The following is a 27700-nucleotide window of genomic DNA, read 5'->3' on the forward strand; positions in this document are numbered from 1 at the left end:
TGTCCTGTATATAACGTTTGTTCATAAGGGCTACAAGTCTCAAAGTGTCTTAGAAAGTGCTGTTATTTTGTCGTTGTTCAAAATTTGTGAACTTTTCTCTGGCAGAAGTGCATTTCTTTGGAGACAATGAAAATATGAAGTACAGATGGTTGTGTTGTAATGTTAATCTACTTAAATGTTTTATTATATAAAGTTTAAAGTTTGAAAATAAACTAACTATTACCATTCTGAGAATAAACATCACCTCAAGTCTCAGAGTAACCTTGTCAGTGCCATAAACAATGAAGTCATTTGTATTATAAGTATTATTTCATTATATTCTCTAATTTTCTTCAAGTCAATAACATAGACTAATAAAGTTTTAGTTTTTTCTGAGGTTGAAAATTTACATAGTATCAGCATGTTAAAAGACTGCTGCTGTTTTTCCTTTTCTGAGGTTGAAAATTTACATAGTATCAGCATGTTAAAAGACTGCCGCTGTTTTTCCTTGCATTGTAACTGCTTGTCATCAATGTTTCTTTTTAAGTTTGGATCGTACAGCCTGATCTTCTGCAGCTTTTACAAGTATGTCCAGAATCAACAATCTGTTTATTTCAAATCATACAGTCAGACCCTCCAGAACGTACATAAGTCCATAATCCAAATGCTGTTTAGTTTCAATCATACAGTCAGCCCTGCCAGAACCTCCATAAGTCTATAACTCACATGCTGTTACTTGGAATTCATACAGCATGTTCCTCCGGTGTTCTGTAGGATGTCATCATTGAAAAACGTTTATTTTGAATCATACAGCAGACTCTCAAGAGCTTCTGTTAGCATGTCCATAGTTGACAAACTTTTTATTTTCAATTCTCTATATACATAGAAGTACAAAAACTCTGGAGCCTGAAATAAAAATAATACTAAACACAGATCTCTTTGGTAATAACTATCAGAAAATATCTTTATACATGAAGGATTTTAACCATATAATTACATGTTGGAAAATTCTGATAACTATTTCACAAGTAAAGACATGCTTAGGATATTGAAATGATTTTATGAAGGAACCATATATGCAGAGACAGAAAGAGAGAAATGGTTCTTACAACCTAATTTGTTTCAAACTGCCAATTGTTTAGCCTGAAATAAAAATAATAACAAAAATATGATCTCTTTGGTAACAACTATCTGAAAATATCTTGAAAACTTTATACATGCACTAAATTTTATCCATATAAAATTACACATTGGCAAACTCAGAAAACTATTTGACACATAGAGTACTGAACAGTTGTATGAAAGAAAACACACACACACACACACACACACAGAGTTGCCTCCCCTTCTTATGATAAATAATAACGCAGGGCAAGAAATATACTATGATAGCAGCTTTAGATAGTATGGTGATTCAAAATATAAAAATTTTAGACCATGTTTATTTATAGTAACTTTGCTAATACGGCAATTAAAAATATAAAAAACTTAGACCAAGTGTATTTATAGCAACTTTGTTAATGGATAAGATGTCCACTATTTCATCAATGGTGCATTTTTCTGGCTATACATAAACTTTGAGTTCAGTTGCAAAACTGTAATGGCAGCTGTATAAGAGCTCTACTCTATGCACCTTTATTTCTTTTCAGATCAGATGCACTGTGCTCTCTGTCATAGCAATGAACACTATAATTCTTCAACACCATAACAGACTCAGCATTTTTTGCCTCTAACTGTGATCTAACTTCAGTGTCGTTTTCTTTTCTTATAAAAGATAAGCAATCTTTTTTCCCTTCATGTGCGAAAATGGAATTTGGCTTTTCTGAAATTATTAAGGGAAAGAGGGGAAATCGTAATGATGCAAGATACCTATGAAACTGCAATGCTAAGTTATGCCAAGATCGTAAGGGTAGGTAACTCATACATAACAAATGCAGAGAGGAAGATGATTATTGCTATTTATTTGTTTCAAATTGCCAATTGTTTAGTCTGTGTCTGAAGATTCCATGGATGACCTCCACAAATTAGAATAATTTTATGGACATATAACAGTCTAGAAAATATTTGCCAATCCATTCCCTTTTGCATTTTGTGTACATTCATTTGTTTTATGGACTGTAGGAGCTGGGAACATTGCCCAGACATTTTACTATCTGCAAAAAGTGCTAATGCTTTAAATTACAATGGGCAATCATATATGTGAGGAAAGAAAACATTTAATTTTGTTTGCAATAATTCATCAGTATACACTGCCTAAAATTTGATACCCAGTAGAATTATCTATTAATATCTATTTATGTTAGTGCAATTATCACATGATACCTAATTTTATGTTAGCTATTTATTCCAGTGGAATTATCACATGATACCTATTTATGCCAGTGCAATTATCACATGATACCTATTTATGCCAGTGCATTCACACAATACCTATTTATGTCGGTGCAATCACACAATACCAATTTATGCCAGTGCAATTATCACACAATACCTATTTATGCCAGTGTAATCACATGGTGCCTATTTATGCCAGTAAAACTATCACAAATTACATATTTATGCCAGCAAAATTATCACATGATACCCATTTATGCCAGTGCAATCACACAATACCTATTTATGCCAGTGCAATCACACAATACATATGTATGCCAGTGCAATCACACAATACCTATTTATGCCAGTGCAATCACTCAGTACCTATTTATGCTAGTGCATGTATCACACAATACATATTTATGCCAGTGCAATCGCACAATACCTATTTATGCCAGTACAATCACACAATACCTATTTATGCCAGTGCAATCACACAATACCTATTTATGCCAGTGCAATCACACAATACCTATTTATGCCAGTTCAATCACACAATACATATTTATGCCAGTGCAATTATCACACAATACCTATTTATGCCAGTGCAATCACACAATACCTATTATGCTGTTGCAAAGCTCCTCCACAATTAAATACTGTAAAATATGCAGTACACAACAATGAAATAATGGCAGACAACTATCTTTGAATGATTTTCAGATGTAGCTACCTTTATCTCACCTACACATTGGTGTTCTCAATCGCTGAGAGAAGGAGCAAGAATAGAGGAAAGAGACTGTTTGAACAATTATGATGATTTCATACCTGTGTCTTCATTTTGACTAATGATGCAATGTCCCTTCCTGTCAGTTGTCCCAATTGTTCTCTAACAAAACAAAATATAAGAAAATATAAACTTATTTTTCATTTTTTAATAATGTCTCTCTACATGATTGGGATATGCAAATATAAAAGTGAGAAGTATTCTGGAATATACTCGCACATGGTGTGAAGTATGTACATGTAGTGGGAGGTCCAAGTGCAGCTAAAAACTGGTTAAAAACATCCCTGGTCTGGAGCTAAGCAATCCCCATACCAACCTCTGCTCTGAAAGCATCGGTGGAATTGGCATTGACTAAGGTGGCTGGTAACACCTTAGATCAGCATATATCAGTTACAGAACAAACAATAGATGTAATACCTCAGTATAGTTTGTAATGCCTCAATATAGTTTAGAATAAATAATCAAACCATACATGCCAACCCCTAGCAGGGAAAAAGTGCAAAAGTGAACGAAAAGTGTAATCCAAGCAGAAAAAGAGTAATCCACATATAACATGCTAAAAATTCAATAAACATATGAATAAAATGATTTATTTATCCTTCTGGTCTTTTAACATCATTTACTGCTTCATGTTTTCATATGATGCACTTTTAGCTTCAGAAAGCAACAAACTGTCATGTTGCAGTTCAAAACACTTTGTGCCAGCTCAGACCATGAATGTTTTGCACACCAGTAGAGCTCTAATTAGGGCTGTTCCATTTAAACATACATGGTACCCAGGGAGGGCAGTTTTTAAAAAAATATATGCCAGGGTACTTCGATTTCACAGTGTTCATATTAAAATGATAAGAAATTTCTAAATTGCATCTATGGGTGAGTACCACACTTGAAAAATGCCTTCCTTGGGTCCCATGTATGTTTTAATGGAACAGCCCTTACTTGTTTACTAAGAGCTGAATTCAGTTTTACTTTTGTTAAAAATACTGAAAGGTTTCTCAAAGTCAGCATTAGAATGGTAAAGAACCAATAATCTTTTCATAACCTGACAAATAAGAGGAAATTTATATCTTCCAATGATTGGGTCTTTTAGCTGGGAAGAAAGGTGCTGTTGCACATCAGTTCTGTCTGCATAAGTGTATGTCAGGTAGAATGCCAGTTTGATGCTTCAGGAATTCTCCTTCCAGATGATCCAAGGTAGACAAGGGTGGCAATAGAAAGGTATATCTCTTGGCAAAGAATCTTACACTTTTAAAGCTTTTTGTCTGTCTCTCATTTACATCAGCAACTGAAGCATTTAAAAACACTTCATCTCCATATGGGAATTTCTGGAGCATATAATCACAGGCTGTATCATATTGATCTCTAACAAGGTGCATCAAATGACATTGACAAACTGTTACATGACAAAGACATTTTCAAATTATAGGATGCAACTCCTTTATGAATTCCAGCCATCACTAATGTATTATCAGCTGAAAACCCCGTACAGTTCTGCCAACTTATGTCATATTTCTTTAAAGCATTATCAAGCAAATCAAAAATGTTTTATCCAGTGGAATCTACTGTTCATTCTGGTAATGAAAGAAGAACACTCATGACTTTGCCCCTTTCACTGCCAAAGTATCTGACACAGACTGGGTACAACTTCATCATAATCATTACTCCCATTGGCCCAATTTTCATGGCTTCTGTTATTTGAAGTGAAGCATCTTCAGCTAAACAAAGAACAATATTAGATGATTTTGTTCTTGCACATGCATATTTTTCTGCAATTTTGGAATCAAGAAACATCCTTCTGAACAAAGGACCAAAGTGGTCTGCTACTGCTAAGGGTAGTCTGTGTTCTATTAAAAGCTCAGTAAATTACACCTCTTCTTTATAACATTCATGTCAGCACTTGAGTTATGCTGTAAAAGAGAAATTATCTCAGTACTGGAGTTAGTAAAATGAGCTAATTCAACGTGTTTCTTTGTTTTCAAGTGTTTTTCCACATCAATTTACCACCATGACCAATATTAAAATCCTTTCCACACAGCCTGCAATAAGCGTAATGCTGCCTAGAATGGAATGCTGAATGATGTCATTCATAATAATTCATCTTTGAACATTTTGAAAGATTTAGGGGTTTTTTGTTTTTCCTTTTCTGATCCATCTTTGAAATTATTTGAAAAACATTTTTGCTCTTACATACATAACTAAAATCCATTTGATTACTTTTAGCACCAAATATTAAAATTCTTTTCACACAGCCTGCAATGGGAGTGATGTTGCCCTAGAATGAAATGCTGTTTTATATCATTCATGCATTCATCTTTGGAGGATTCTGGTTTTCTTTGTTTTTTTCTAATCCATCTGTGGAATTATTTGAAATACATTTGTGCTCTAACACACATTGGCCAGAATAAATCTGACTTGACTTTTAGCACCAAAGACCTACAGACAGGTTCTGTACCAAATATGGTTTAGAAGAAAGAATCTGAGAGCAAAGATTAAAAATGAAAAAAACAATCTGTTTTCTCAGAACTAAGCCATGAAGCTGCTATAAATAGAATATTATGATAGTGTGAGGAAAGTACATGCAGGTCTATTGTATTATTGTAGAAAAGCTATTAGACCTGACCTATAGTGCACTAGAGATTGGTTCTCTAACAAACGTCAATCACAACAATAAATCCGAGGTCAAAGGTCTGAAAGTAGAAACCAGCATGTTTCTCGGAAATAGGACAGCTGCTATAAATAGAACATATTAATGCTATTAGGAAAGTCTACTGACAAGTGTACTCTTATGTCACAGTTATGTAGATACCATCTTTTCCAGAATCTGATCTGTGGGATTAATGGGATGTTAATAAAAATGAGAAAACAACTTATTTATTTTTTTGGAGGGGCATATACCAAAAAAGCATGATCCATATATCATCCAGTGTAACGCGTAATTTAGTGAAAAACAGCATAACGATTATGCCAAAAGCGTAATGGTTGGCATGTAATGTCAATCTTACCATAAATGTTTTAGGAGATCTGACAATAGTAAACAAACATGTGCACACACACACACACACACAAACACACAATTTATATTGTTATGTGATTTTGAATACATAAGAAAAAAATGTTACAATCCAAGAGGTGGTTGGTAGATATAAGTGTATCAAAAATTAAGACCTAATTTTCATTATCAAATTAAGATTTGTATTTAGGTATTTGGTTTCAAACTTTCTTTATTTTGTAAGAAATAATATATCCTGTATGAAAACTTCCGCTCTGACTTTAACCAGATTCCAGAATTTTAAAGCGGATTTCACTTAAAGCCTAGATTCCACTTATTATAAATGGGTTCAGGGCAGATTCAGGGTGGAATACAGCCCAAAATATGCAAATTAGTCCGTCTATTACTAGGCGGAATTTGTTTATTCCGCCTACTAGATGGAATTAGTTTATTCCGCCTACTAGGTGGAATTTGTTTATTCCGTCTACTAGGCGGAATCTGTTTATTCCGCTCATTTAGCCTAGATTCCCCTTATTATCACTCTTAGGCAAATTCAGGGTGGAATATAGCTCGAAATACGCAAATTACTGTTACTAGGCGGAATCTTTACTTCTGCCTAATTAGATGGAAATACCTGCAGAAACCCAATCCAATAATGAAAATGTCAAGGCGGATTTCAGACGGATTTTTTAAGCAATTTCTGCCTAAACCATAAAAATTATACTTCAGATTTCTATTAAACTGCCTAATGATTTTTAGGCATTATTGTGAATCAATGATAAATATTCACAGTAATTTTTAAAATGGATAATTTTATTTTGACAGACATTATCAAATAAGATTTAGGTTTTTCTTGTCCTAAGCGGCAATGCCATTTTCTTTCTTGCATACAAAATCTAATCCAACATGGCATCACTTAAGTATTTTTCATTTCACTTTAAAGTTTGGTGAGATTTCACAAATATTTTAACCAAAACTTTCTTTGAAATTATGTTGAGGTCTCACTCAAATTTCTTTGAAATATGTGTGAGGTTTCACAAAAATATTGACTAAAACTTTTGTAAGATTTCACTAAAATTTTGATCATTATATAGTATTTTACTGAAGTTTTTTTAGTGTTTCAGACATTTCAGCAGGTTTCAAAGAAATAATGGATATGAATTAAACAGGACTTTATTAACCAAGGTGATATTTAAGTGTGCATGAAAACAATTATACTGATGTTGTAATTATATGACATCCAAGGCAAGAGAAATGGGAGTTAATAAAAATAACAATAATAATAATAATAATAATAATATATGACTTTATTTAGAGAAGGTAATTCAATTAGTTACAGAACTAATCTACCTTGAGGCCTTCTGTGATGTACAACATATACTGTATATACAACATGATATGAAGTATCTGACACTAAATAATTAAGTGGTTTTAAAAATCCAAGTATCAAGTCTGGAACATATGCACAGGCATCTGTGAACACATAAACATATATAAAATATTAATCTGCACTGAAAAATTCAGCCGTGAAAATAATGCAATATTACAGAAAAGCATCCATTTGAGACAATTTGATTATGAGAAGAAGAAAAGCTAGGAGCCTGCCTTATGTCACTTGTACTGTAGACTGGATTTTTGATTGCACAAACTATGATGTTGCTGTGGTCTCTCGAATTAGTCCTTGTTCCATAAGCAGCCATGACAAACGTTTATCACGATATAATTACTCTTATTTTACACTGAATTTCAACACACCAAGAATATTTTGATAATATACACAATAATGCCTCACGAGATTGAAAGTAGATTGTACTTTTCAGCCAAGAAAATTCCGCAAAGATATGAGTATCTTTATAGACATGGATATCTGGCAACAATTCCCACCAGTGATCTACACGTTGTCCATCCTTAAAGTTACTCAGTTTGAAGTTGTATAACTTCGAAATCATCCTGATTCCTGATTCAATTCCTTGTCTTATTTAGCACGTTAGCCGCTACTGTAAAGCTCTTTATGGCACAAAATGCTTGTCCTGGCATTCAGTTTTCATACAGATTCATCAATTATGTTCCCATCAAATTTGCGTTCAGGGTATTTTCATTGCCGCACATTTTTCAAATGGTTATTCAATCTCTCGTCCCGCTCGAAAATTCAAATCGCCATGTTTAGCAAACATGCTCTTTCCCATCAATTTCTGTTACGCGACGATTCATTGGTCAATTAAAATTTTTTGACCAATCAGAAAGCTTTATACAACAATCATCTGTTCAACAATAAACGGAACAAATACTTATTTGAAAGCTCATTGTGGAATGGGACCGGATGGAGCATTATTTAAAAAAAAGTTTCAGAGACGATATTAAAAAATGGGTCCATATCGAGGAAATTCAGGTCAGGAGAAAAGCGAAATTATGTTTTAAAACGGAAAACAGGATGAAAACTTGTTCGAGGGCAGTTAAATCCAATTGAAGTTAAACAAAAATACAACAACAACAACAAATTTGAAAAAGAAATTTAACATGGAAAGCTGTGAAAAGAAGTTATAAATTGTTCCCAAAATAAACAATAAAATTACAGCTATCAGAAACAGGAAATATAAATGCTGCTGAAAATCATTCAAATTGTAAAAAGAAACAATAAATGTTATTATATCTTATTGATATTTTTATTGAACTGTCACAGATATTACAATCACAAAATATCACTATATTTTCAGTCATTTAACTTTACAGACACACAAAAGCCAAGTCCTAATTATGCCTTATTTAACTGATGTAAATGACTAAGTTCTTCATTCCACCTAGATGTTGGTTAGAAAATAAACTAAGTCCAGATTCCTCCTTTCATATAATAGATGTCAGTGACTAAGTTCCTAATTCCACCTAGATGGTGGATGGAAAATCAACTAAGTCAAAAATTATGCCTAAAGATGTATTTATAGCAGGAATTTGACAAAAGTCCATCTTAGAGTTAGACGGACTCTAGATGGATTCATCTTTGATTTCTCAAATTTTCCATGTCCGCCTTTGTATTAACCAGATTTTTAACATTTTAGGCAGATTCCGCCTGGAATCTACTTAAGTTCCAGGTGGAATCCGCCTAATTATTTCGTACGGGAATTGCTTGATGCATTCATCATTTACTTTACAGGCTGCCTGGGATGTATTAGATATTACATGTTGTGTATATTTGCATGCTCAAAGCAATAACAACTCTTCCAGTTTGTACCTAGGGAGACTGTGTTGTTGAAGCCACTGATCTACATCTTCTGATGTCCAGGTACATAGGGCAGCCCGAGACGTCTTGTGATCGGGACGTGCAACAACCATAGGAATGACTGAGAGAGGCATGACATCAACTTTGCCTTCAGCCTATAAAAAACATTGACCTGTATTTAATAACAAGTTAAGATGTATAAATATTTGCAATCTTTCTTTGATGAATCATTCATCTACTTTTCACACGTGATCAACAAAAATGAAAGAAATGTACCAAGAGAAGAAAGGAAGTTTTGTTTTCAAATGATTGTAATTTTCTTTTGCCTGCAACTTCCAGTTAGTATGTATCCTGCACATTTGTTCAGTGTTAAAAAAAGTAAACAACTCTGAATATAAAAATTAATATAAGTATGTGCAAAGAACACTTCCGCACACTACCATGCCTAAAATGATATGAACTCAAACCTTAATCAAGGCATGACATAAACACAGATTGACTGGAAATGGTAATACATGTATTATAGACCTTTTACCACTGCCGTGTGGACTTTACTGCCTACAATAATTCTAGTGGAATATTATATCTTAAATTTTAAGCATGAATATTCTTTCAGCATTCCGATAAATCAGATCATCCATGGAAAGCATGGCATAGATTGCATTAAAATTTAAGGCTACAGATATTACAATTTGTGTAAAAGTAATTTGCCTGAATGAGGTTGAAAGAGGAAACAAATTTCTATTCTTGCCAACATTGCAAGTAAAAGTTTTAAGTTCAAAATTTATTATTGGTATGCATAATGCTAGCTATTAGATATGATTTATGATTGCAGCAATTTGGAACAGCATATATATTATTTTTCAACAAAAATTCATGCTTGACTGTTCATATTCTTATTAACTAACTTCTGTAGATATTAGCTTAAAACTGAGGAAGACATGTAGATTAATGATGACCTTTACAGTGTCTGTACTCACAATTTGACTTATGATTGAATTTTTTTTCGTTTCTGACTTTGCACTGCCATAGCAAGCAGTGAGTCCTCTCAGAAGGTCCTCAAACTTTGTCTCAAATGGACATATCCCACTGAAGTCATAAAAGTACTTTACTCCAACGATGAAGCCTAACCATCCATCTGGTTTGTAATCTTTTTCCATCTTTAGTGGAACAATTTCCTTTCTCAGTTGAAATGCATATTCCACCTCTGGAATTTAAAATTTCAGACATGCATTATGCTGTACAAATGAAGACGAATTATGCTTCTGTTTGGTGAACTTGTAAGTCATTGTTGTTGTTGTTATTGGATTTAACACCATTTTTCAGCACAAGATAAGCTATACATGACAGCCAGTGTAACTGGTGGAGGAAGAACCAGGAAAACCCCAGAAAGAACCACCAACCCACAGGAAGCTCCTGGAAAGCTTTCTCATGTACCTCCACTGGCCAAGCCCGAGACTCTAACCCACTCAGACAGAGGTGAGATGGCAGTGATCTGTAATGGTGAGCACTACAGATCACTCAGCAACTCCAAGTCCCTTAGTATTAAGTCAACATTACTAATATATAAACCCTGTAAAGAGATCTATACCACACAAGAGTTTTTGTCACAAACATATCTCTGTGTGCTACATTACACTGTACCACCTCTCTGGGGGAGGGGTAAGTTTATACCCTGTATGCAGAGGCAAGTGTTAACTGTATTTTTGCTTTGTGTGACATATACAAATATGTATGTATTTGAGTGAAATGATCAGTACCAATATGCAAGCTTAGTACTGTGCCTATAACAAATCTGAGAAGTTGTGTGATCACCACGAGCACCAGGAAGAACATGCCTTGTCATAATGACACTGAATATGGACACATTCCAACAGTCAATTTGAAATAATTCTTAAGTATTTACATTTTTGAGAAAACACTTGTATGGGATTTTGTATCATTGACATTCCAATCAATTTCCAGTTAAAAGTTAACCAACAGCAGCATGAAGACATGAAACAGATCTGATCCATTACAAGTAATAGGTAAAGTGAATCTCTTTCTTATTTTAAATTTTCTTCTGTGCCAGTTCCACCTAAACATTGCTAATATGAGTAATGTCACTGTCCGAAAATATAACAGAAACATCAGCATCAGGATGGGATAGTTCCGTGCTAACAGCCCCAGACATATCATTAACCAGCATGAGAAAGAACAGTGGACCAAGTGCTGATCCTCAGAGAACCCCATATGAAATATTAACAATGTGTGAAAAAGTACCAACAACATTTGCTAGCTGCTGTTTATTGAGTCAAATAAAATTTAAACCACTCGACTGACATAACATTACATCAGTGGCTTTAACTCAGCGATATGTATTATCTAAAACTTTATGTAAGTCATTTAAAATCATACCATCATCTTGTCATGCTCAATGGATATACATTTAATTTTCTTTCTTTTTTCAATACAAAAGTTAGTTTGCATGCACCTGAGCCCTAAGCAACAAAACACTGCATTCATCCCCAAACAAAAGATGCAACAAAGATGAAGGTAAGGACTTTATGTACACTAGAACTCACTAGCTGGACAAGCTGAACTCAACATAAATATATCAAATCAAACATCAAACACTTTAGAGTGTTAAAATTCAATTTTTCTTAAATACCCAGTTTTTATGCAGATGTTGTAAGCATATATACATATATTGAGAGAGAGAGAGAGATGAATTCCTTGAAAAAATATCAAGGATAGCCTGTCAACATTAAAAGGATACTGCATGCAGCCATGTTATAATCATGTTTATAATTAATGCTGACATGACACACAATATTTGAATGCATTCAACTTCACCTAAACATGTTTAGAAAAATTCAGTAAGGTATACTGGTCAGGTGAGAATGCACAGTCTATAAAATCCTGCATTCATAATGGTACATATGTCCACAATTTGTACTGGTGTTACATAATATTCATGAGTGAATTTCCAATTCATCAGTTAGCCAGTCAGTCCTATTACAATGACTCCCACTGTCAATTAAGGACCATTCCTAAGTATCTATCTTTGCATGTGTCTGTATGTGTACAATGGTTAAACTAGATTTAACAATAAAAAGTGGACCAAGGGTAAAATCCCTGTTCACAAGGAACTTGAACCCTGGTACAGGTTTTTGATATGAAGTATACATTTTTTGACACATGGTCTGGTATTGATTTGCAAATGCTGTCTCATTTGACCATGCAACATGGACTTTTTGGCTGCACATTCATCCAACCACAACAAGAAGGCTGTCTGTGCTCACCAGGTGTGTAGACCAGGTAGTTTTGGAACTATGCATTATATATCCCCAAAGTATTCATAGTGCCTGTTTTATATTGTATGCTTTTCCCTTTTGCTTGTTTGTTTTGATAATGGTGACAGTTAAGTTAGAGTTGTTACTTCATTTGTATAGTTTGATTGTTCATTCACTTTAATCACAGAGTTATACATCTTTTCAGAACCATTTTGTTTATGTATCTGCTAATCATTCCCTGGCTTGTTGACCATCCTGCTCTCGCTCAAGGTGAATCCCATTGTCTTTTGTCTTTTGTGGCTGATAAATATTGTCAATGCTTGAACACTCCCCTGAAGTACTTTCTTGTGTAACACTTCTAAATGTGTGCTATTTTCTCACTGGTTTTACAAAACAAAGCACTCACTGTGGATCATTCACGGGGATGTTGGGTTATTTGTTAAGTATACTATTAAGTATAGTATATTCTATTTAATCAAGATATTGATAACAGAGGTAATTAATTGTAACTACTGTAGTTAAGTATACAAAGCCAGAAGTTCGTACATGACAAATAAACTGACTGAACTTTCCAGTCAATGAGGATTCAAGGAACTATGCCCAAGCAGTACAAGGATGCATCCACTGTCCACATGTACAGGTGGGAATAAACAGACAATCATGCACCAACCATGATGTTATCTTGGCTGTAAACAGTAGCCTAAATCCTTGCCAGAATAATGCTGAATTGTCTTGATCATGGGGTACTGCCTGAGAGTCAGTGTGGCTTCAGGAAAAGATTAGGGACATGGTTTTTGCAAATCGTCAACTCTAATAAAACTGCCAGGAACATAAATCTAACCTATACACAACATTCATCAACTCTAATAAAAATGCCAGGAACATAAATCTAACATGTACATAACAATCTGGCCTATACACAACATTCATCAACCAGACTATAGCCTTTGCCACAGTCAGTTGCAAGGGCCTCTCGAAAATTTGGTTGCCAAGAGAAATTCATCATAATGGTTCAGCAGTTCCATAATGGCATGCTTGTTTGTGTAATGGATGATGGTAAGTCACCAAAACTATTCCCAGTCACCTGTGGAGTCATCAAGGCTGTGTGTTTTTCCAGCCTTCTTCAGTATCATGCTCTCTGCCATGCTTACTCGTACAGGCAAAGACTAAGTTACTGGAAGTAACTTCATGATATCCTGTTTTGCTATGTCTGTTCCATGAATGTCAAATCTGAGTCTGACACCCAACACCGTATGGACCATGTCTCTTCAGCTTGCGACAATTTCTGTCTCACAATTAGTATCAAGAGTACAGAGGACAGCTTTATAACTATCACAATAAATGGCTGAACCCTCCTTGCACTGGAAAAGGTCCCCTATCCTGGCAGTACAATGTGATGTGAAGTTCACGTCTATGTCAAAAACAATGCTAGAATTGCTAAAGCAAGTGTGAACTTTGGTAGACTACAAGTAAAAGTGTAGGAGCACAAATTCATCATGTCTACAAACAAAACTGAAGGTCCACAAAGCCATAATGTTGCTGACACTGTTATATACATGTGAAACCAAGACAGTGTACAGATGACAAGACAAAAAAGTTGTACCATTTTCACAATTGGGCTGCATAAGGAAACGGATTAGAATAAGACTGCTGGACTTACAGACACTGAGGTTCTCACACAGGAAGGCATTCCAAGCATCCACATTCTGCTGATGAAATCATAGGTGAGATGAGCAGTGTGTATTACCAGAATCTTCTATGGTGAGCTCAAGAAAGTGATCTCAGGGTGATCTGAAGAAACACTTAAAAGATTCCCTCAAGTCATCCTTGAAATATTTCAACACTGATCTCCGAGTCTTGGGAAGATCTCACACAGAATCGCTCCATCTGGTTTAGTCTTGTCCACACTGGAGGTACATATTAGGTGAACTGCAAATGCAGCCCACAAGTGTGAGCAGCATAAATCTTAGAAATGTCCTCACTTAATCCAACAAGTCCAAGAAGCAAACCTTGTCAAGTGTGCCACATAGTTTAGCACACCAACTGGCATGATGAGCAGCTCACATTCTCACAGAAAACAAACCAGTTAGTTATGTCATGGTCGTCTTCGAAATTGAAGGATGAACAACAGTGTCCAATATTGTCTTATTAAATAAGACAATATTGGACACTGTAGAGAACAACTTCAAGCTCCAGTTCTTCATCTAACTTGGTGATTAATGTACCTTAAATACCTTAAATAGTCAAATGATTGTGGTTTACAGCATGATCACATAACATTGTATACTTTACTAATTACAACTTACCTGCCCTACAAATCGGATTATCTTTGTATTCCTGTGACATACAAGCAAGAACAACATGTGCCATTTCTACAGCTTCAGCCATAACTTGAACCGTAGACCCACCAATGTTGACAGTATCCATCCACACCTTGTATCCACGTTCTTTAAGTCTGTCTCTGATTGTCATCAGCACGTTCTGATGATTCCAGTTGTAGCTGATCAAGATGTGACCTTTCTCACCTTTTTCATCTATGTGGACAGATCTAACACCTGTATAATAGGAAGGTGACGTAAAGGACAAGTTGTACATGAATGTGTGTGTGCTTTGTGCATTTTGTCCCTTTTCATGTGGAATACATTTTTAAAAAATGAGGGTTGGATTACATTTACAGTGCAATACATTTTTGCTGAAGCTATGAGTAATGAATTAGTTATTTCTTCTCATCCTATTCCAATATTAACAAATGGTGTCTAGGAAAGTTTGGAAGCAATATTCATTTCCTTACATGTTTTTTCTTTACCTGTGTGTTCAGATTTGATTTCAACAGCAAACAAGAAATCTTAATAAAATATGAGACTTTTTTTATGAAAGAATTATTTTGATTTTTCTGATACTGAAATAAGAAGTCAATATAATAAATTGTTATTATGGCTAAAGAAAAGTTCAAACAGACCTCGCCTGCTTTGTTTGCAATTAATTATCATTGATTCAGTATGGGAAATAGAACGTACAAAAGATCATTGCAATGAATCAAGATCTTGTGTTTTTCATCATTATTACTTCAATGTAACCTACACATGTTTTGACTATTTTTTCAACAAGTCCCCAATCAGTATATTTCCAGATTTAAGTCAGCATGATACACCAATAGTATTGCATCTGGAAATGTTATTGGAGATCTCTCTGACCAGGATAGTTTCAATAATGATAACTTATATCCCACAATAAGAATAGTTCCAATATGTCCAATGATAAAAATTAACATTATTTACATGTGTATATTTTGCCACATGAAATTCAGTAATACAAGGGAGCAGTCACCCTTTAATTCTGAAGTATGTTTAGAGAAAATAACCCTTTAAACAAATTTAAATTTAATTTCAATGATTTTAACTGCTGTCTCTCATAATAAAACCATACCAAACTGTTTGTACTTCTCGTTTCCTTGAAGTTCTTTACGTAAACTCCACAGGGTACCATCAACAGCCTTTTTCACCTCATCATCCACTGACGTCTCCTTCAGATCAATCAAAAGATCCACAATCTTCAGGTCATTGTTTTCAAGAATCTTTTTTTGGTTTTCTTTGTCAAAAGCCAGAACCCAAATAGCTCCAAGTGCCTCTAAAACACGACAGAAGTGGAAGTTATTCCTTTTAAGACATCTTCATTGAAATTGCTATGAAAGTATTTAGTTTTCATTACACTTTTTATTGAATGTGGCAGAAGTACATTACTGATAAATTAATAATAAAGTTTGCCTCAAGCAACAGTTTTCTGTGATATATCATATAAATATGTTGCTAGAGGGATGAAAGCAATATGTTTTATTTATACCCTAGGATGCATATATCCTATGGTGAAGCACCTATGATGTTAGTTTGAATTAGACATTGTTAGGGCTGTCAAAATTTTAATAAATATCCACTGGGTTGTAACCCGTTGATCACACTGATAGGTTATCAGGATACCCGATCAAATGGAAATTGTATTAAATGAGAACCTTAACTGCTTTGCTGTAGGTTCATACATGCCTACCCCGAGAGGTATAAACATAATTATTACTAATATAATTGGCAAAAAAGGTGTGATTTCAGCATAAAAGAGTAATCTATATATTACATGCCATAATTACTTGAAACTGAATGAAGTGTACTGTATTTTTGCTACTTACCTGGATCTGCAGTCGGTTAAAATTCTTGGCAAAACTTGGCAAAATCCATATGGATTAGTACAAGAATATAAACAGAAAACTGAAAAATTATTTATATATAACACTCACTTTAACTAGTCAACTTGTCTAACTTTTGCTGAATGGTCATAAAGTCCACAAATTCTGCAATGAACACAATGATGTGCTCAGTCTGCATGTTATATTAACATCACTCTCAAATTCTTCTTTCAAATTTTGTAAAGTGCTATTGATTTGTCCTTTTCCTGATCCAACATGATCTTAAGTTTAACAAAATCTCTCTCCTGTAACATTTTTCAGTCCTATAACATCTACGAGCCATATCGATTAAGCTAGTTGTACTAACAATGGCATAATATTTTCAATATAGACTGGTTGACTACCTAAGTATGCATCAAAATATAATGAATCTGTTACACATGGTTTCAAAATGAAGAAACCCATCTGTTTTGGGGAAATGTGTCATATACAGTTTCTATAAATAAAAATAAGGAATGTAGATGAAGGTCTGCTATCATGGATAAATGTTCAGTAGCCATCAGCCACATGACATGAGCTTCAAACTGTAAGCATTATTCTGTGTCACAGTCGTTCCTGATGTTACCAGATATTATTGTCACTCTGAATTTGGAAACGTGTTTTAGACATGAACTGAACAGGTAACCAGTGGCTCATTTTATTACCTGGGTCATTATCAAGGGATTAGTACCTGAGTTCCTGGCTATCAGTAGGCAGGCATAGATATTATCTGAAAATTTTGTAGGCAAAGAAAGATATTTTATTTATTTGTAATTTTTTTTTAAATTTCAACTTCAGAAATACGTGGTCCTTTTGATGTATGCAAAAACATCAATATAGTATAGTTTACTCAGTGGTTTTACCTCTTTGTTCCTGTATAGTCCCACATTTGGCAAGTTCTACTAAATGAGGCAGGCAGCCTATCTTAACGAGAATTTTCTTGTTGGCATCATTTCTGGCTAAGCGGTGCACAGCTGAAATATATATATATATATATATATATATATATATATATATATATATATATATATATATATATATATATATATATATATAGTAAGTAAAGATATAAAGATTGCTTATTATACTCTTGGATACAACCATTTCTCTTTTAGAGCATATGACTTTAATAGCCGAGGCCATGTTCCTAATTACAATGTATTGCAAGGGCTTTGTTATAATGTTCTTTGTTTACAACATTTCAATGGTTATATCATTGGTTAGTTTGGTCTGCCTGAGAAAATTTGCTCAATTTGATTGCTTTTATCACCTCATTTAGTCAGATCAACCATTTTTAGTTGTTTTTAGTAATAAAGACATAATAACAAAATTGTTACATAACAAAAGCAAGATTATTACAGGTCATTATTAATCGCTTAATATGTTTCCACACCCTTCATTGTAAACTGTTTTGTTACAACTGATCTTAGTAAGCAAACACATGTCACTGCTAGTCACAATGCTGATGACTATGTTCCCCTTGCTATGGTGTGTGATACCAACTTTCTTCTGGTAAGGAGGATGTTGATTTCTTGGATTATGTTAATTCTCATTGTGACACCATCACACCTGTGATACAATATAAATGCAAATTTTGTTGTACCATGAGGATAACGTTTATTAAATCAGTGATCGCCAGAAGCAACCAAATCATTGAACAAAGACGTTTTCATACAAAAGTGATTTTTATGATTCACCCGCCGGTACATGTACATGCATGTTCACACTTTCATCGCATGGCAACACTTAATGGTTTTGATCCTAATATTTTTTCAATGATAACATTAACATGTTTATATACAAATGTATGCTGCTGGAAAATTTTATAACAATTATATACAAATTCTGACAGTTGTTGCAGCTTAGGATTTAATGCCATTTCTCAGTGCAAGATAGCATGGCACCCAGAATAACTTGTGGAGGAAGAATATGGGAAATCCTTGGCAATAACTACTGACTCACATGAAGGTACTGGCAAGCTTTCTCGCACAACCACTTTGCCTAAGTCCGCGAGTTGAACCCACATCTATAAAGGTGCAATAGCAGTAATTGGTAAAGGTGAGCACTTAAGACAATTTGGCCATCTGTGGTTCCAGATCTGACAGTAATCATACAAGTATAAATTATTTAATACATGTATAGCAAACTTCATCCAAATGAACAAGCACGAAATTATATTTTAAAAAATCATTAAAAAATATGATGAACTTGGATATAACGTTCTAAATTCCCAGTCCCCTGTGAAATGCTATAAACATATATATATATATATATAGAGAGAGAGAGAGAGAGAGAGAGAGAGAGAGAGAGAGAGAGAGATAAACGTTTAATGACAAAGGTACAATTATTAGTTCAAGCTATCTGATTGTTTCTACTGCTTAACAAACGTTTTAATATCACTCTGGAGCTTCTCCATGAATCTATGATCGATCCATGACTGCAAATCGCTTATTGTTTAAGTATGAATAACACAAGCAAATTTTGATTTGCCTTTGATAATTATATCTTAATGTGCTAAATTAGCAAAGTCTGTGAAAATGCTTTAAAAATGGCAAGAATGTATAAAATTCATCTTCGATTTCTGTGGCAGATTTCAAATTTTGGGAAATCATGCAATGATTGATAGAGAATACAAATATATGCAGAGAAGGAAACCTGCTTACCCAGAAAATATAAACATGTCAGGGAAAATTTGTATGTAAATTAGTTGTGTATGTTTCTAATATTCAAAGCGAGCAAAATCCATTCATATTTGTATAAGGAATGGCACAATTCCCTAGTTTTTTTAATGTTGCTACAAAGTGCAGTATCATCTCCATCCAATATATATAATCCAGCTCACAAACTCACTCATTGCACACTGCCATGCTGACCACCCATTGTAGTCATGAGATTTATTTTTCAGTGCCGATCCCAAATTATTCAACAGAAACCTCAGTGAATCTTCTTTGTCCTGCAGGACTTCACTTTCTGTCTCATCAATGATGTTTGCCAGGAGGGCTAGTGCAGTCAGTCGATCATCATTATCCTTTGAAATCAGGTAGGAACCTGCAATAGGGACAATGTCCAGACTGCGAAGACACAGAATGATCATGTCAACTTGGGAAATCTTGTAAATCAAAGACAATGTGTAATTTACAAGACATTGTTCCAGGTCTGTCTGAAAATGAAATAAAATTGAATTTCAAAAATACGTTTAATTGAGTAAAAATACTTTTTTCTGGGAACTACTGCCTTTAAGTGATATGGTGTAACTAAATGCATAAATAGAGTACAGCAATATAGCGTGTTACAAGCAAGTAAATAAACAGAGTACAGCAATATAAAGTGTTACAAGCAAGTAAATAAATAGAGTACATCAATATAACATGTTACAAGCAAGTAAATAAAATAGAGTACAGCAATATAACGTGTTACAAGCAAGTAAATAAATAGAGTACAGCAATACAACGTGTTACAAGCAAGTAAAATAACAATAGCATATAGGAAGCATGCAAAAATACCATTTCATAAAATATATTTAATCATTTTGAGCACTTAAAAATAATTTTTATTTTTATTTTAAGGAGGCTACAATAAAGTAGATTTTTGTTGTTGTGGGTTTAACGCTATTTTTCATCACAATAGGCATCCAGTATATCCAACGAAGAATTCAGGGAAAAACCCAGGTAGAATTACCAATAATTGGGAAGCTACTGGCAAGCTTTCTCACAAAGACAAATACCACCGCTAGCTGAGCCCAAGACTTGAACTCACGTGGACAGAGGTGACATGATAGTGATAGGTAAAGGAAATTGCCTTTGACTACGCAGCAACATCAAAGGAGGTGCTATATACAAAGTCAGTATCAAAATAGAAAAAAGAACGTACAAAAATAAAAAAAAAATAATTATAACCTCTGTAAACCCAATGCTTTATCTACAATACAGAAATTGATCAAATCAAAGCAAGTTCATAACTGACTTGTGAAAAGGGATTTGTTACAAAGGGCTACTTAATGATCGCTGTGCTTTAAAATGTAGATGTCACATAAGCATTCCCATGGTAGTCTTCCATGTACATTATTTTATTCTTTTTGAGGCAATTTGGATTGCAACAATACAGGAAAACAAACAGATCATGCGAGAAAACAAAACGAAATGGACCAGAGAGACAGAGATACAACGTTTTAATTTCACCATATATTGGGACCATGCAAAAATGGGAGATGAGCAAAATAAATGATGTACAGATTCTCTTCATCAAGCATGTTACTTTCTACATCTAACTATTTCAACTGGGCAGAAAAAGGAAGTTTGTACACATTTGAATGTTCAGCATGTTACAGATTTACCATAGTATCATTCTTCTATTAAAAAATTTTGAGTACTTGTAATATTTATATAAATGTCTTTAAAAAATGAATATATGGAGTAGATATATTGCAGGCAATTATCAAAGATTATCTATTTAAACTTAAGTAACTTTTGCGAATCCAAAGGTTGTTTTTGTTATTTATTATCTTTATGGTGTTCTTACCACCTACATAAGTATTTTGTTGTAATACAATTATTCACAAATCTATACTGCATAAACTATTTACCTTTTTCTCTTCCATGATATTTTCTGGACGGTATGATATCAATATGTTCTTCAGTGTCTCCAGAAAATCTTTCTCCGACACAAGATTACCTGAGACATCAGGGTGGCTGTCAAAGCAGTTTAATAACAAGGACAGTGCTTGTATCATGACTTCAAAGTGGTAGGGTACACTATTTCCCTCTTCATCTTTAAAACCTATCCGCCAGCCATCGATTATGACGTTGCACATAATGCTCAGAGTTTTGGTCTCCAACAACCGCTTGCCAGCTTCTAAGTGATAACTTCGCACATCAGCATAGGGCAAGGTGTGAATATCCTTGATGTCGTGAAATACCCTACACAACACCTTAAGGGAACTTAGTAAATCTTCATTCCATTTCATCTCTACATCCCTTAAACTTTTCAGACTTTTAATTTTTTCTATTGCCTCATTCAGATTTCCAAATATTTTGTCCTTTTTCTGTTTAACTTCATCTGTTATTCCATGGTGTGTTTTCTCTCCTTCAGATTCCTCCAGTAAAAAAAATTTCCCCCAGCCTCTTCTCACACCTTCCTTAGCAAATTTGCCATGCTCTTCCATCTATGAATTCTTATATTTTTTTCATCGTCTTATGAGCATATGTGTGGTTGAGGCTGCTGCTGATGCTGCAACTGAACTCGAGCTTCCCACATCAATACTAGAACAGAAACATTTAGTAGTAGAAACTCTCATTTAGAAAAAAGATGCATTTTATGTATAAACAGAGTTACAGTATTGATAATTTGTTTCTCTGGAATAAGAAACAATTTTTCATTGAAGACACTTTAATTTGTTAATTTGATTAAATATTGTAAGAAAGAAAGAAAAAAATAAACCAATACTGACATTTGTCATGAGACGTAATCAGCTGGTTCTGTGACATTTTGTTATTCAGGAATCAGTTGGTTTTTCGTTGAAGTGTAAGTAACTATTACTACAACTACAAAACTTTGGCACTTAAAAATATTGTCAACGTGGAGAACAGAAGATTGAGAAGAAATCACATCTCAGAACCAGGCACTCATTGATGGGAGGTTGAGAGTAGGTCTGAAAATTCAAGACTTCTCACCTCTGTGCACTATAAGTACAATGATGAAATAGTCAACTAGCTGACTAATAAGTGAGTAAATAAGTAAAGTGGAATAAACTATCCATTTTGTACGTAATAAATGATATGAATTGTGATCATATATTATTGTGTCACAGAACTGTCGGCATGTCATGTAATTCATTTTTCTTTGGATTTTTTAAAAGTAAATTTGTTTGACATCTGACCTTTGATCTTTATCAACTCCACTCCCACCCATCCCTATTTGAAGTAACACTATTTGAAGTAACATGGATACTGATGAAAATCAAAAGGAAGTGCCACAATCTGTTGAGAAAAAAATCAATACACCATCAACAGGATTAGAAATACAATAATAATGACGATGATAATAATAATAACAAAAGAATATGCAATGGCTCTCCATCGCAAAGCCTTTCACTGCATCTTCCACCACTACTCTTTTGTACTCACCCATACTCCTGACAGCAACTAACACGTCATAATGTAAAATCCTTCATGTATATGATTACATGATGCCAGCATTGCATACATAAATTTTGTTATGAATGTCTGAAAATGTCATTGTGATTAATAGTTGTATATATTTGACCTTTGACTCCAAGGTATAATTGGGGTGGGAGTCAAGGATGTACCACCACCTCTTGATGATGTATACTACACAGGTAAGAAAGCAACAAAGTCAACTTCAACCTACTGGTTTAGGAGATATGGTTTCGGTCAGACATATGAACTGATAGGTGTGAGAGTATATCCGTGATATATGTAGGTGTGAGAGTATATCGTGACATATGTAACAGTGCAATGAAAGTACTAATGATAATAATTATACTGATATAAGAACTAATACTGAACGGATATAAAGGTAAGAAGATAAACTACCCAAAGTGACAAATTGTGGCAAAGAAAGAGCATGATGCAGGTACACGTTTGAGAATTAACTTGGAAGTATTTGCTTATATGTGTAGTTCACATAATGATGTATAAATCGGGGGGGGGGGGGGGGGGGTTCAAAATAACGTACTGACACAATGATAAGCCTGCGGCTCCAAAAAAACTTTAATATGAATATTAAACTCACCTTGTCCAGACCTTCAACCATTGCTCCTATGCAACACTTTGACAATATAGGTGATCCTTACATAGGTATTTTTTAAAATTCAGACCAAGTTTCCACGGAACATCGTCAAGATCATGATACAGTACATTCAACAAATCAAAAACAGTGCCTACTTTTATGTTGCCTGTCTGGTCTATTAACACATACGGTAATCAAGAAGTCGAGTTACAATAGGAGCTTTGCCTTTTTAGTTACTGATCGAAGCCTCAGCTGCTATTTCCCATGACTTCAGCTCATACCGGCAAAAGGCCAACTGTATACGCTTACACATATGTATTGAAATCAGTGAAAATGAAGTAACCAAACAAGAGGACAGAGTCAAGGCAATAATGTGTCAGTGATGGTCAGCCAAGTGCTGATGTGTCAACAGTCTCTTGCTGAATCACAGAAATATTATTCCAGGTTTGAATTCAGTATAAATTCCAATGAATGTCTTTATCCAATAATTTTGTCAGAGCACTTTTGTATTTCCAGAGAAAATAATCACTTGAATTCAATAATTTGAAGAAAATAAAATTCAGCCCAAACTGGACACAACATAATACAACTTAAAGTGCTAGATGTTAAAGCACGACTGGTAAAATCTTCACAGTCACATGATAATATATTTCTCTGCTTGACCTCAGATGACATTAGCATTTCCTAAAATCAACCATTGCCTAATGGAAAATAACCTTCCAGAATGATCTATAATTGCCTTGTTTACTCACAACATAATAACCTATAAATTCATGTGGAAATCTTCAAAACCCTGACCCTTATCAACTTATTTACCACTTCTTGTTTACCTGAATAATAATTTGGTTAATAAGCTCATACACATAGAGTATAATGAAGCTTTTTTTAGTTGTTTACATAAATGAAATAAAAAAATTAAAAAAGTCAGTCAGGTCAAGCAAAAATAAACTCAATTTTGGACAAGGTCAAGTCCATAAAACAATGTTACATTACAATAATATGTAATGAAATAATAAAAAAAATAAACAAACAAAAAAAAACAATTAAATTAAATATACATAACATTTTATATATGATACTTTCTTGTACTGTGGCTAAAATTTCTTTGGATATTGTACGTATGGAATTTACATCATCTAAGCACACAGCTAACTAAAATAGTTTAAAAAATCAGCCTGAATTAGTCTAAAGTACACTACTATCTTACGCAGTTATTAAAATAGACACAGTGAATTTTAACAGACTAGACAATACAATGTTCTGAAAGTGCAATGGATGACTTACCAAATATATAAAATGTACAAACAAAAAAGCTTTCTGCTCTCCTTTTTACAATTACCTCTGAAGTCCAGGAAGTGAAAATGACCAAACAATGCATAGGTGCACATCTGATCTATGGCCAATCAGTATACTCTATAATCGAAACTACACACACACATCATTCATAAACCAAAATAAAGGGAATGAAAAGTTCCTTTAACAATAAGTAATATATACAATATTTTAAATATCCATCAAAACCAGCGAGGAAACCTGGGGAATTATTATTCTTTAGAAATCAAATCTTATGCCAAATATGAAACTCTACTGTGCCATCTTAAAACAAATATGAAAACGTGTTAATTATTTTTCTTACGGTATTTAGATGTCATCACGTATAAAATGATGTTGGGCATTTCTGCGCACATAAGGTTTCCGTCTCCAATATTGAAGCAAAACGCATACCGAATTCGACCAATTGATGAAAATAAAATACTGCAGTCTTACCATTTGAAAAGATGCAATTGTCACCAGAATATTCTGTTCAAAATAATATTAATTTTGGACATAGGGATACCACCCGTGTACGTGTGGGATAACTTCGTGCAAAACTGGAAACTTGGATTCAGATGCAGAATTCTTTTAAGATATACATTTCCATCTTTTATATAATGTATTTATTTGTATGATTCTAAAAGATACATAATAATAAAATAAGGATTTTCTGGGTTACAGGTTCAGGAAGGTCATGGAGTGGGTTTTCATGTTTGACATTTAGAAATCACATTTTCATACACATTTTGAATCTAAATGTGGGATATTTGTATACAGTTTATGAATATCACGCTTCTTAATTAAAGTACGAATGTTCTTTCTTGATACAAATTAGATTTTTGACTCAAAATAACACGTGATCCAATGTTTACAGAAATGACATCATTGCGCATAATTACCTAATGCACTGAATTGGACAACATGATGGTACTTTTCTCAACAAAATTGTAAAATAACGGATGTTATGCATTAAAATCAGCTAATTATTCTTCTTTTTCTCTTGCTTAAACAATATGCTTTGTGGCATTGTAAAGTGAAAATGTTTCTTTTCATTCATTTGTATAGACATAAAGAAACAAACGATGACAAAGACATTTGCTTTGTTCCAAATTCTAATGTTAGAAGATTAAGCAAATATTTTGCCCTTGAACCTTTGACCTCCATGAACCTGATCTATTCCATCCATTTTCAAACTGTAAAATTTATAAGTGACCTCTCAGGAATAATTGTGGCAAGTTTCGGTTTCCATGGCTGCCATGTTGAGAAAATGCAATGTGCGTTTTCAAAACAGCTCCCTTTGCATCATAAGGAGATGCGGGGGGGGGGGGCTGGTTTTGTTTGATCCTTGGGACTTAAATGCTTCAGTTATACAATCAAAATCTACCTCAGATTACCCCCATGACTCGTTCTGACATAAGACCCTGTCTGAGTAGTTTTGTCACTCCGTATGATTTTTTTTTTCTTCAGAATATTGTCTTTTTCAACATCAAGCTGGCGTCGAGCACCCGTGCTGTATGTCCAAGTAGCAGTCCTTTTCACAAGACAATTGGGACGTTATGAGTTAACTGATAATTAGTCACATTGGCCTTTTGCTTGTTACTTTAGTCTAGCCTTTAGCTATTGTGCAGATTGGTCACAGTGTGACCCCAATATGAAATTGGGGCGCACTCTGGAGGAATGTGTGGCATGTCTCGGGGAGAAAAGGCGTTTCCTTTAAAGATTTCACACAATATCTGACTCAGAAGCTCTTGTCCCAGGCAGCCCTGGTCTAATATAATCATTAGTTATTAAACTCTATAGTCTTTGAAACGGACTTGTAGAAATCATTACAGTATTTATTTCTAGAAAGTATCTTAACATAAGAAATGTACCAGATATATTCACATATTACTACTACCACAGGGGCTTGTATCATTGCTTACAAGTTACCTGTCATACATGTACTATATAAGTAGTTATTATATAGTACAAGTATGATAGGTAAATTGTAAGCAACGATACGAACCCCTGTGACTACTACGCCATATTTGCCCAGTGATTCTTTTAATTACTTCTGACGATTGTGGCGGCTGTATATAATTATCAGATTCGTGTCCTATAATACAAGATATGAACCCTGATATGCAAGACTCATCTTCGAACTGGTTAAAACATTCGATCTACACACCGCTCGCTACTTAATAAACAATTTTCAATAGCAAAACAAAGACTTTACAAGTTGTTTACACCTCCAATTACACCGCACCGGTGGCCCAGCGGTCAGAGCGTCCGCCTCGGATGCGGCAGGTCGCGGGTTCAAACCCCGGCCGAGTCAGACCAAAGACCTATAAAAATGGTACTTACAGCTGCCTCGCTATGCTCTCAGCATTAAGAGGTCAGTGTTACGACTGGTCGGCCTGGTGTCAGTATAATGATGCGAAGTGTCCTGTGCATTTCTGATCTAATGTATACCTTTCGTGTTTGATATCGGCAGGGATGTACAAACAAACGGTGAGGTATAGTCAGACTATAGACATCACTATAAACTGCCATACTGAAGATATCGTCGCGATATGACTGTAAAATCTTAAAGCTACGTTTAAAATCCAAAACGCACACATACACCTTCTATAAACAATATTTTGACACAGAAAATGGTCAATTTGAAGATAGGATTTTTGTCATTATAATTAAGATTTTAAAAATGTACACTGAAAGTCTTACCTATTATAGAATTGTACTGATATATCGGCTACCACTGTTTCGTTTAAAAAGCAGGTTTATATTCAACCATAAGCATTACGCAGCATCCATGCAGCAAATGAAGTTTTAACAACTTGAACAGTCTTTAAAGTTGCCTTGCACAATGTCACGTGATACGCGAGAA

General features: G+C 34.3%; 1 protein-coding gene across 3 annotated transcripts; it reads right to left on the bottom strand.

Moving 5' to 3' along the window:
• Positions 1–290: 290 nt before the first annotated feature.
• LOC149794453 (uncharacterized) lies at positions 291–27700 on the bottom strand. 3 transcript variants are annotated; one of them, XM_089968701.1, is made up of 10 exons: positions 27538–27700; positions 21356–22031; positions 19624–19933; positions 17637–17747; positions 15987–16187; positions 14867–15115; positions 10266–10492; positions 9298–9440; positions 3124–3184; positions 291–1122 (listed from the first exon to the last, which is right to left on the bottom strand). In XM_089968701.1, the coding sequence occupies exons 2-10, from the start codon at positions 21932–21934 to the stop codon at positions 1102–1104; spliced, it is 1902 nt and encodes a 633-aa protein (XP_089824827.1). In that variant the 5' UTR covers positions 21935–22031; positions 27538–27700; the 3' UTR covers positions 291–1101. The 3 variants fall into 3 exon arrangements, with proteins under 3 accessions (XP_089824827.1, XP_089824826.1, XP_089824825.1); XM_089968700.1 differs by having other exon boundaries at positions 291–1801; XM_089968699.1 differs by having other exon boundaries at positions 291–885; positions 27538–27699.

Source organism: Sinohyriopsis cumingii, chromosome 8 (genome assembly GCF_028554795.1).
Source record: "Sinohyriopsis cumingii isolate HCF-2022 chromosome 8, ASM2855479v2, whole genome shotgun sequence".
NCBI classification, from domain to species: domain Eukaryota; kingdom Metazoa; phylum Mollusca; class Bivalvia; order Unionida; family Unionidae; genus Sinohyriopsis; species Sinohyriopsis cumingii.

What these genes read in the sequence shown, in the direction of transcription:
- LOC149794453 (XM_089968699.1), bottom strand. Translation starts at nt 21,934, where the DNA reads ATGGAAGAGCATGGCAAATTTGCTAAGGAAGGTGTGAGAAGAGGCTGG. An exon ending in GACTATACAGGAACAAAGAG is followed by an intron (nt 16,188 to 17,636) that starts GTAAAACCACTG and finishes GTCGTGTTTTAG; the next exon opens with AGGCACTTGGAGCTATTTGG. An exon ending in TAATCCGATTTGTAGGGCAG is followed by an intron (nt 10,493 to 14,866) that starts GTAAGTTGTAAT and finishes TTTAAATTCCAG; the next exon opens with AGGTGGAATATGCATTTCAA.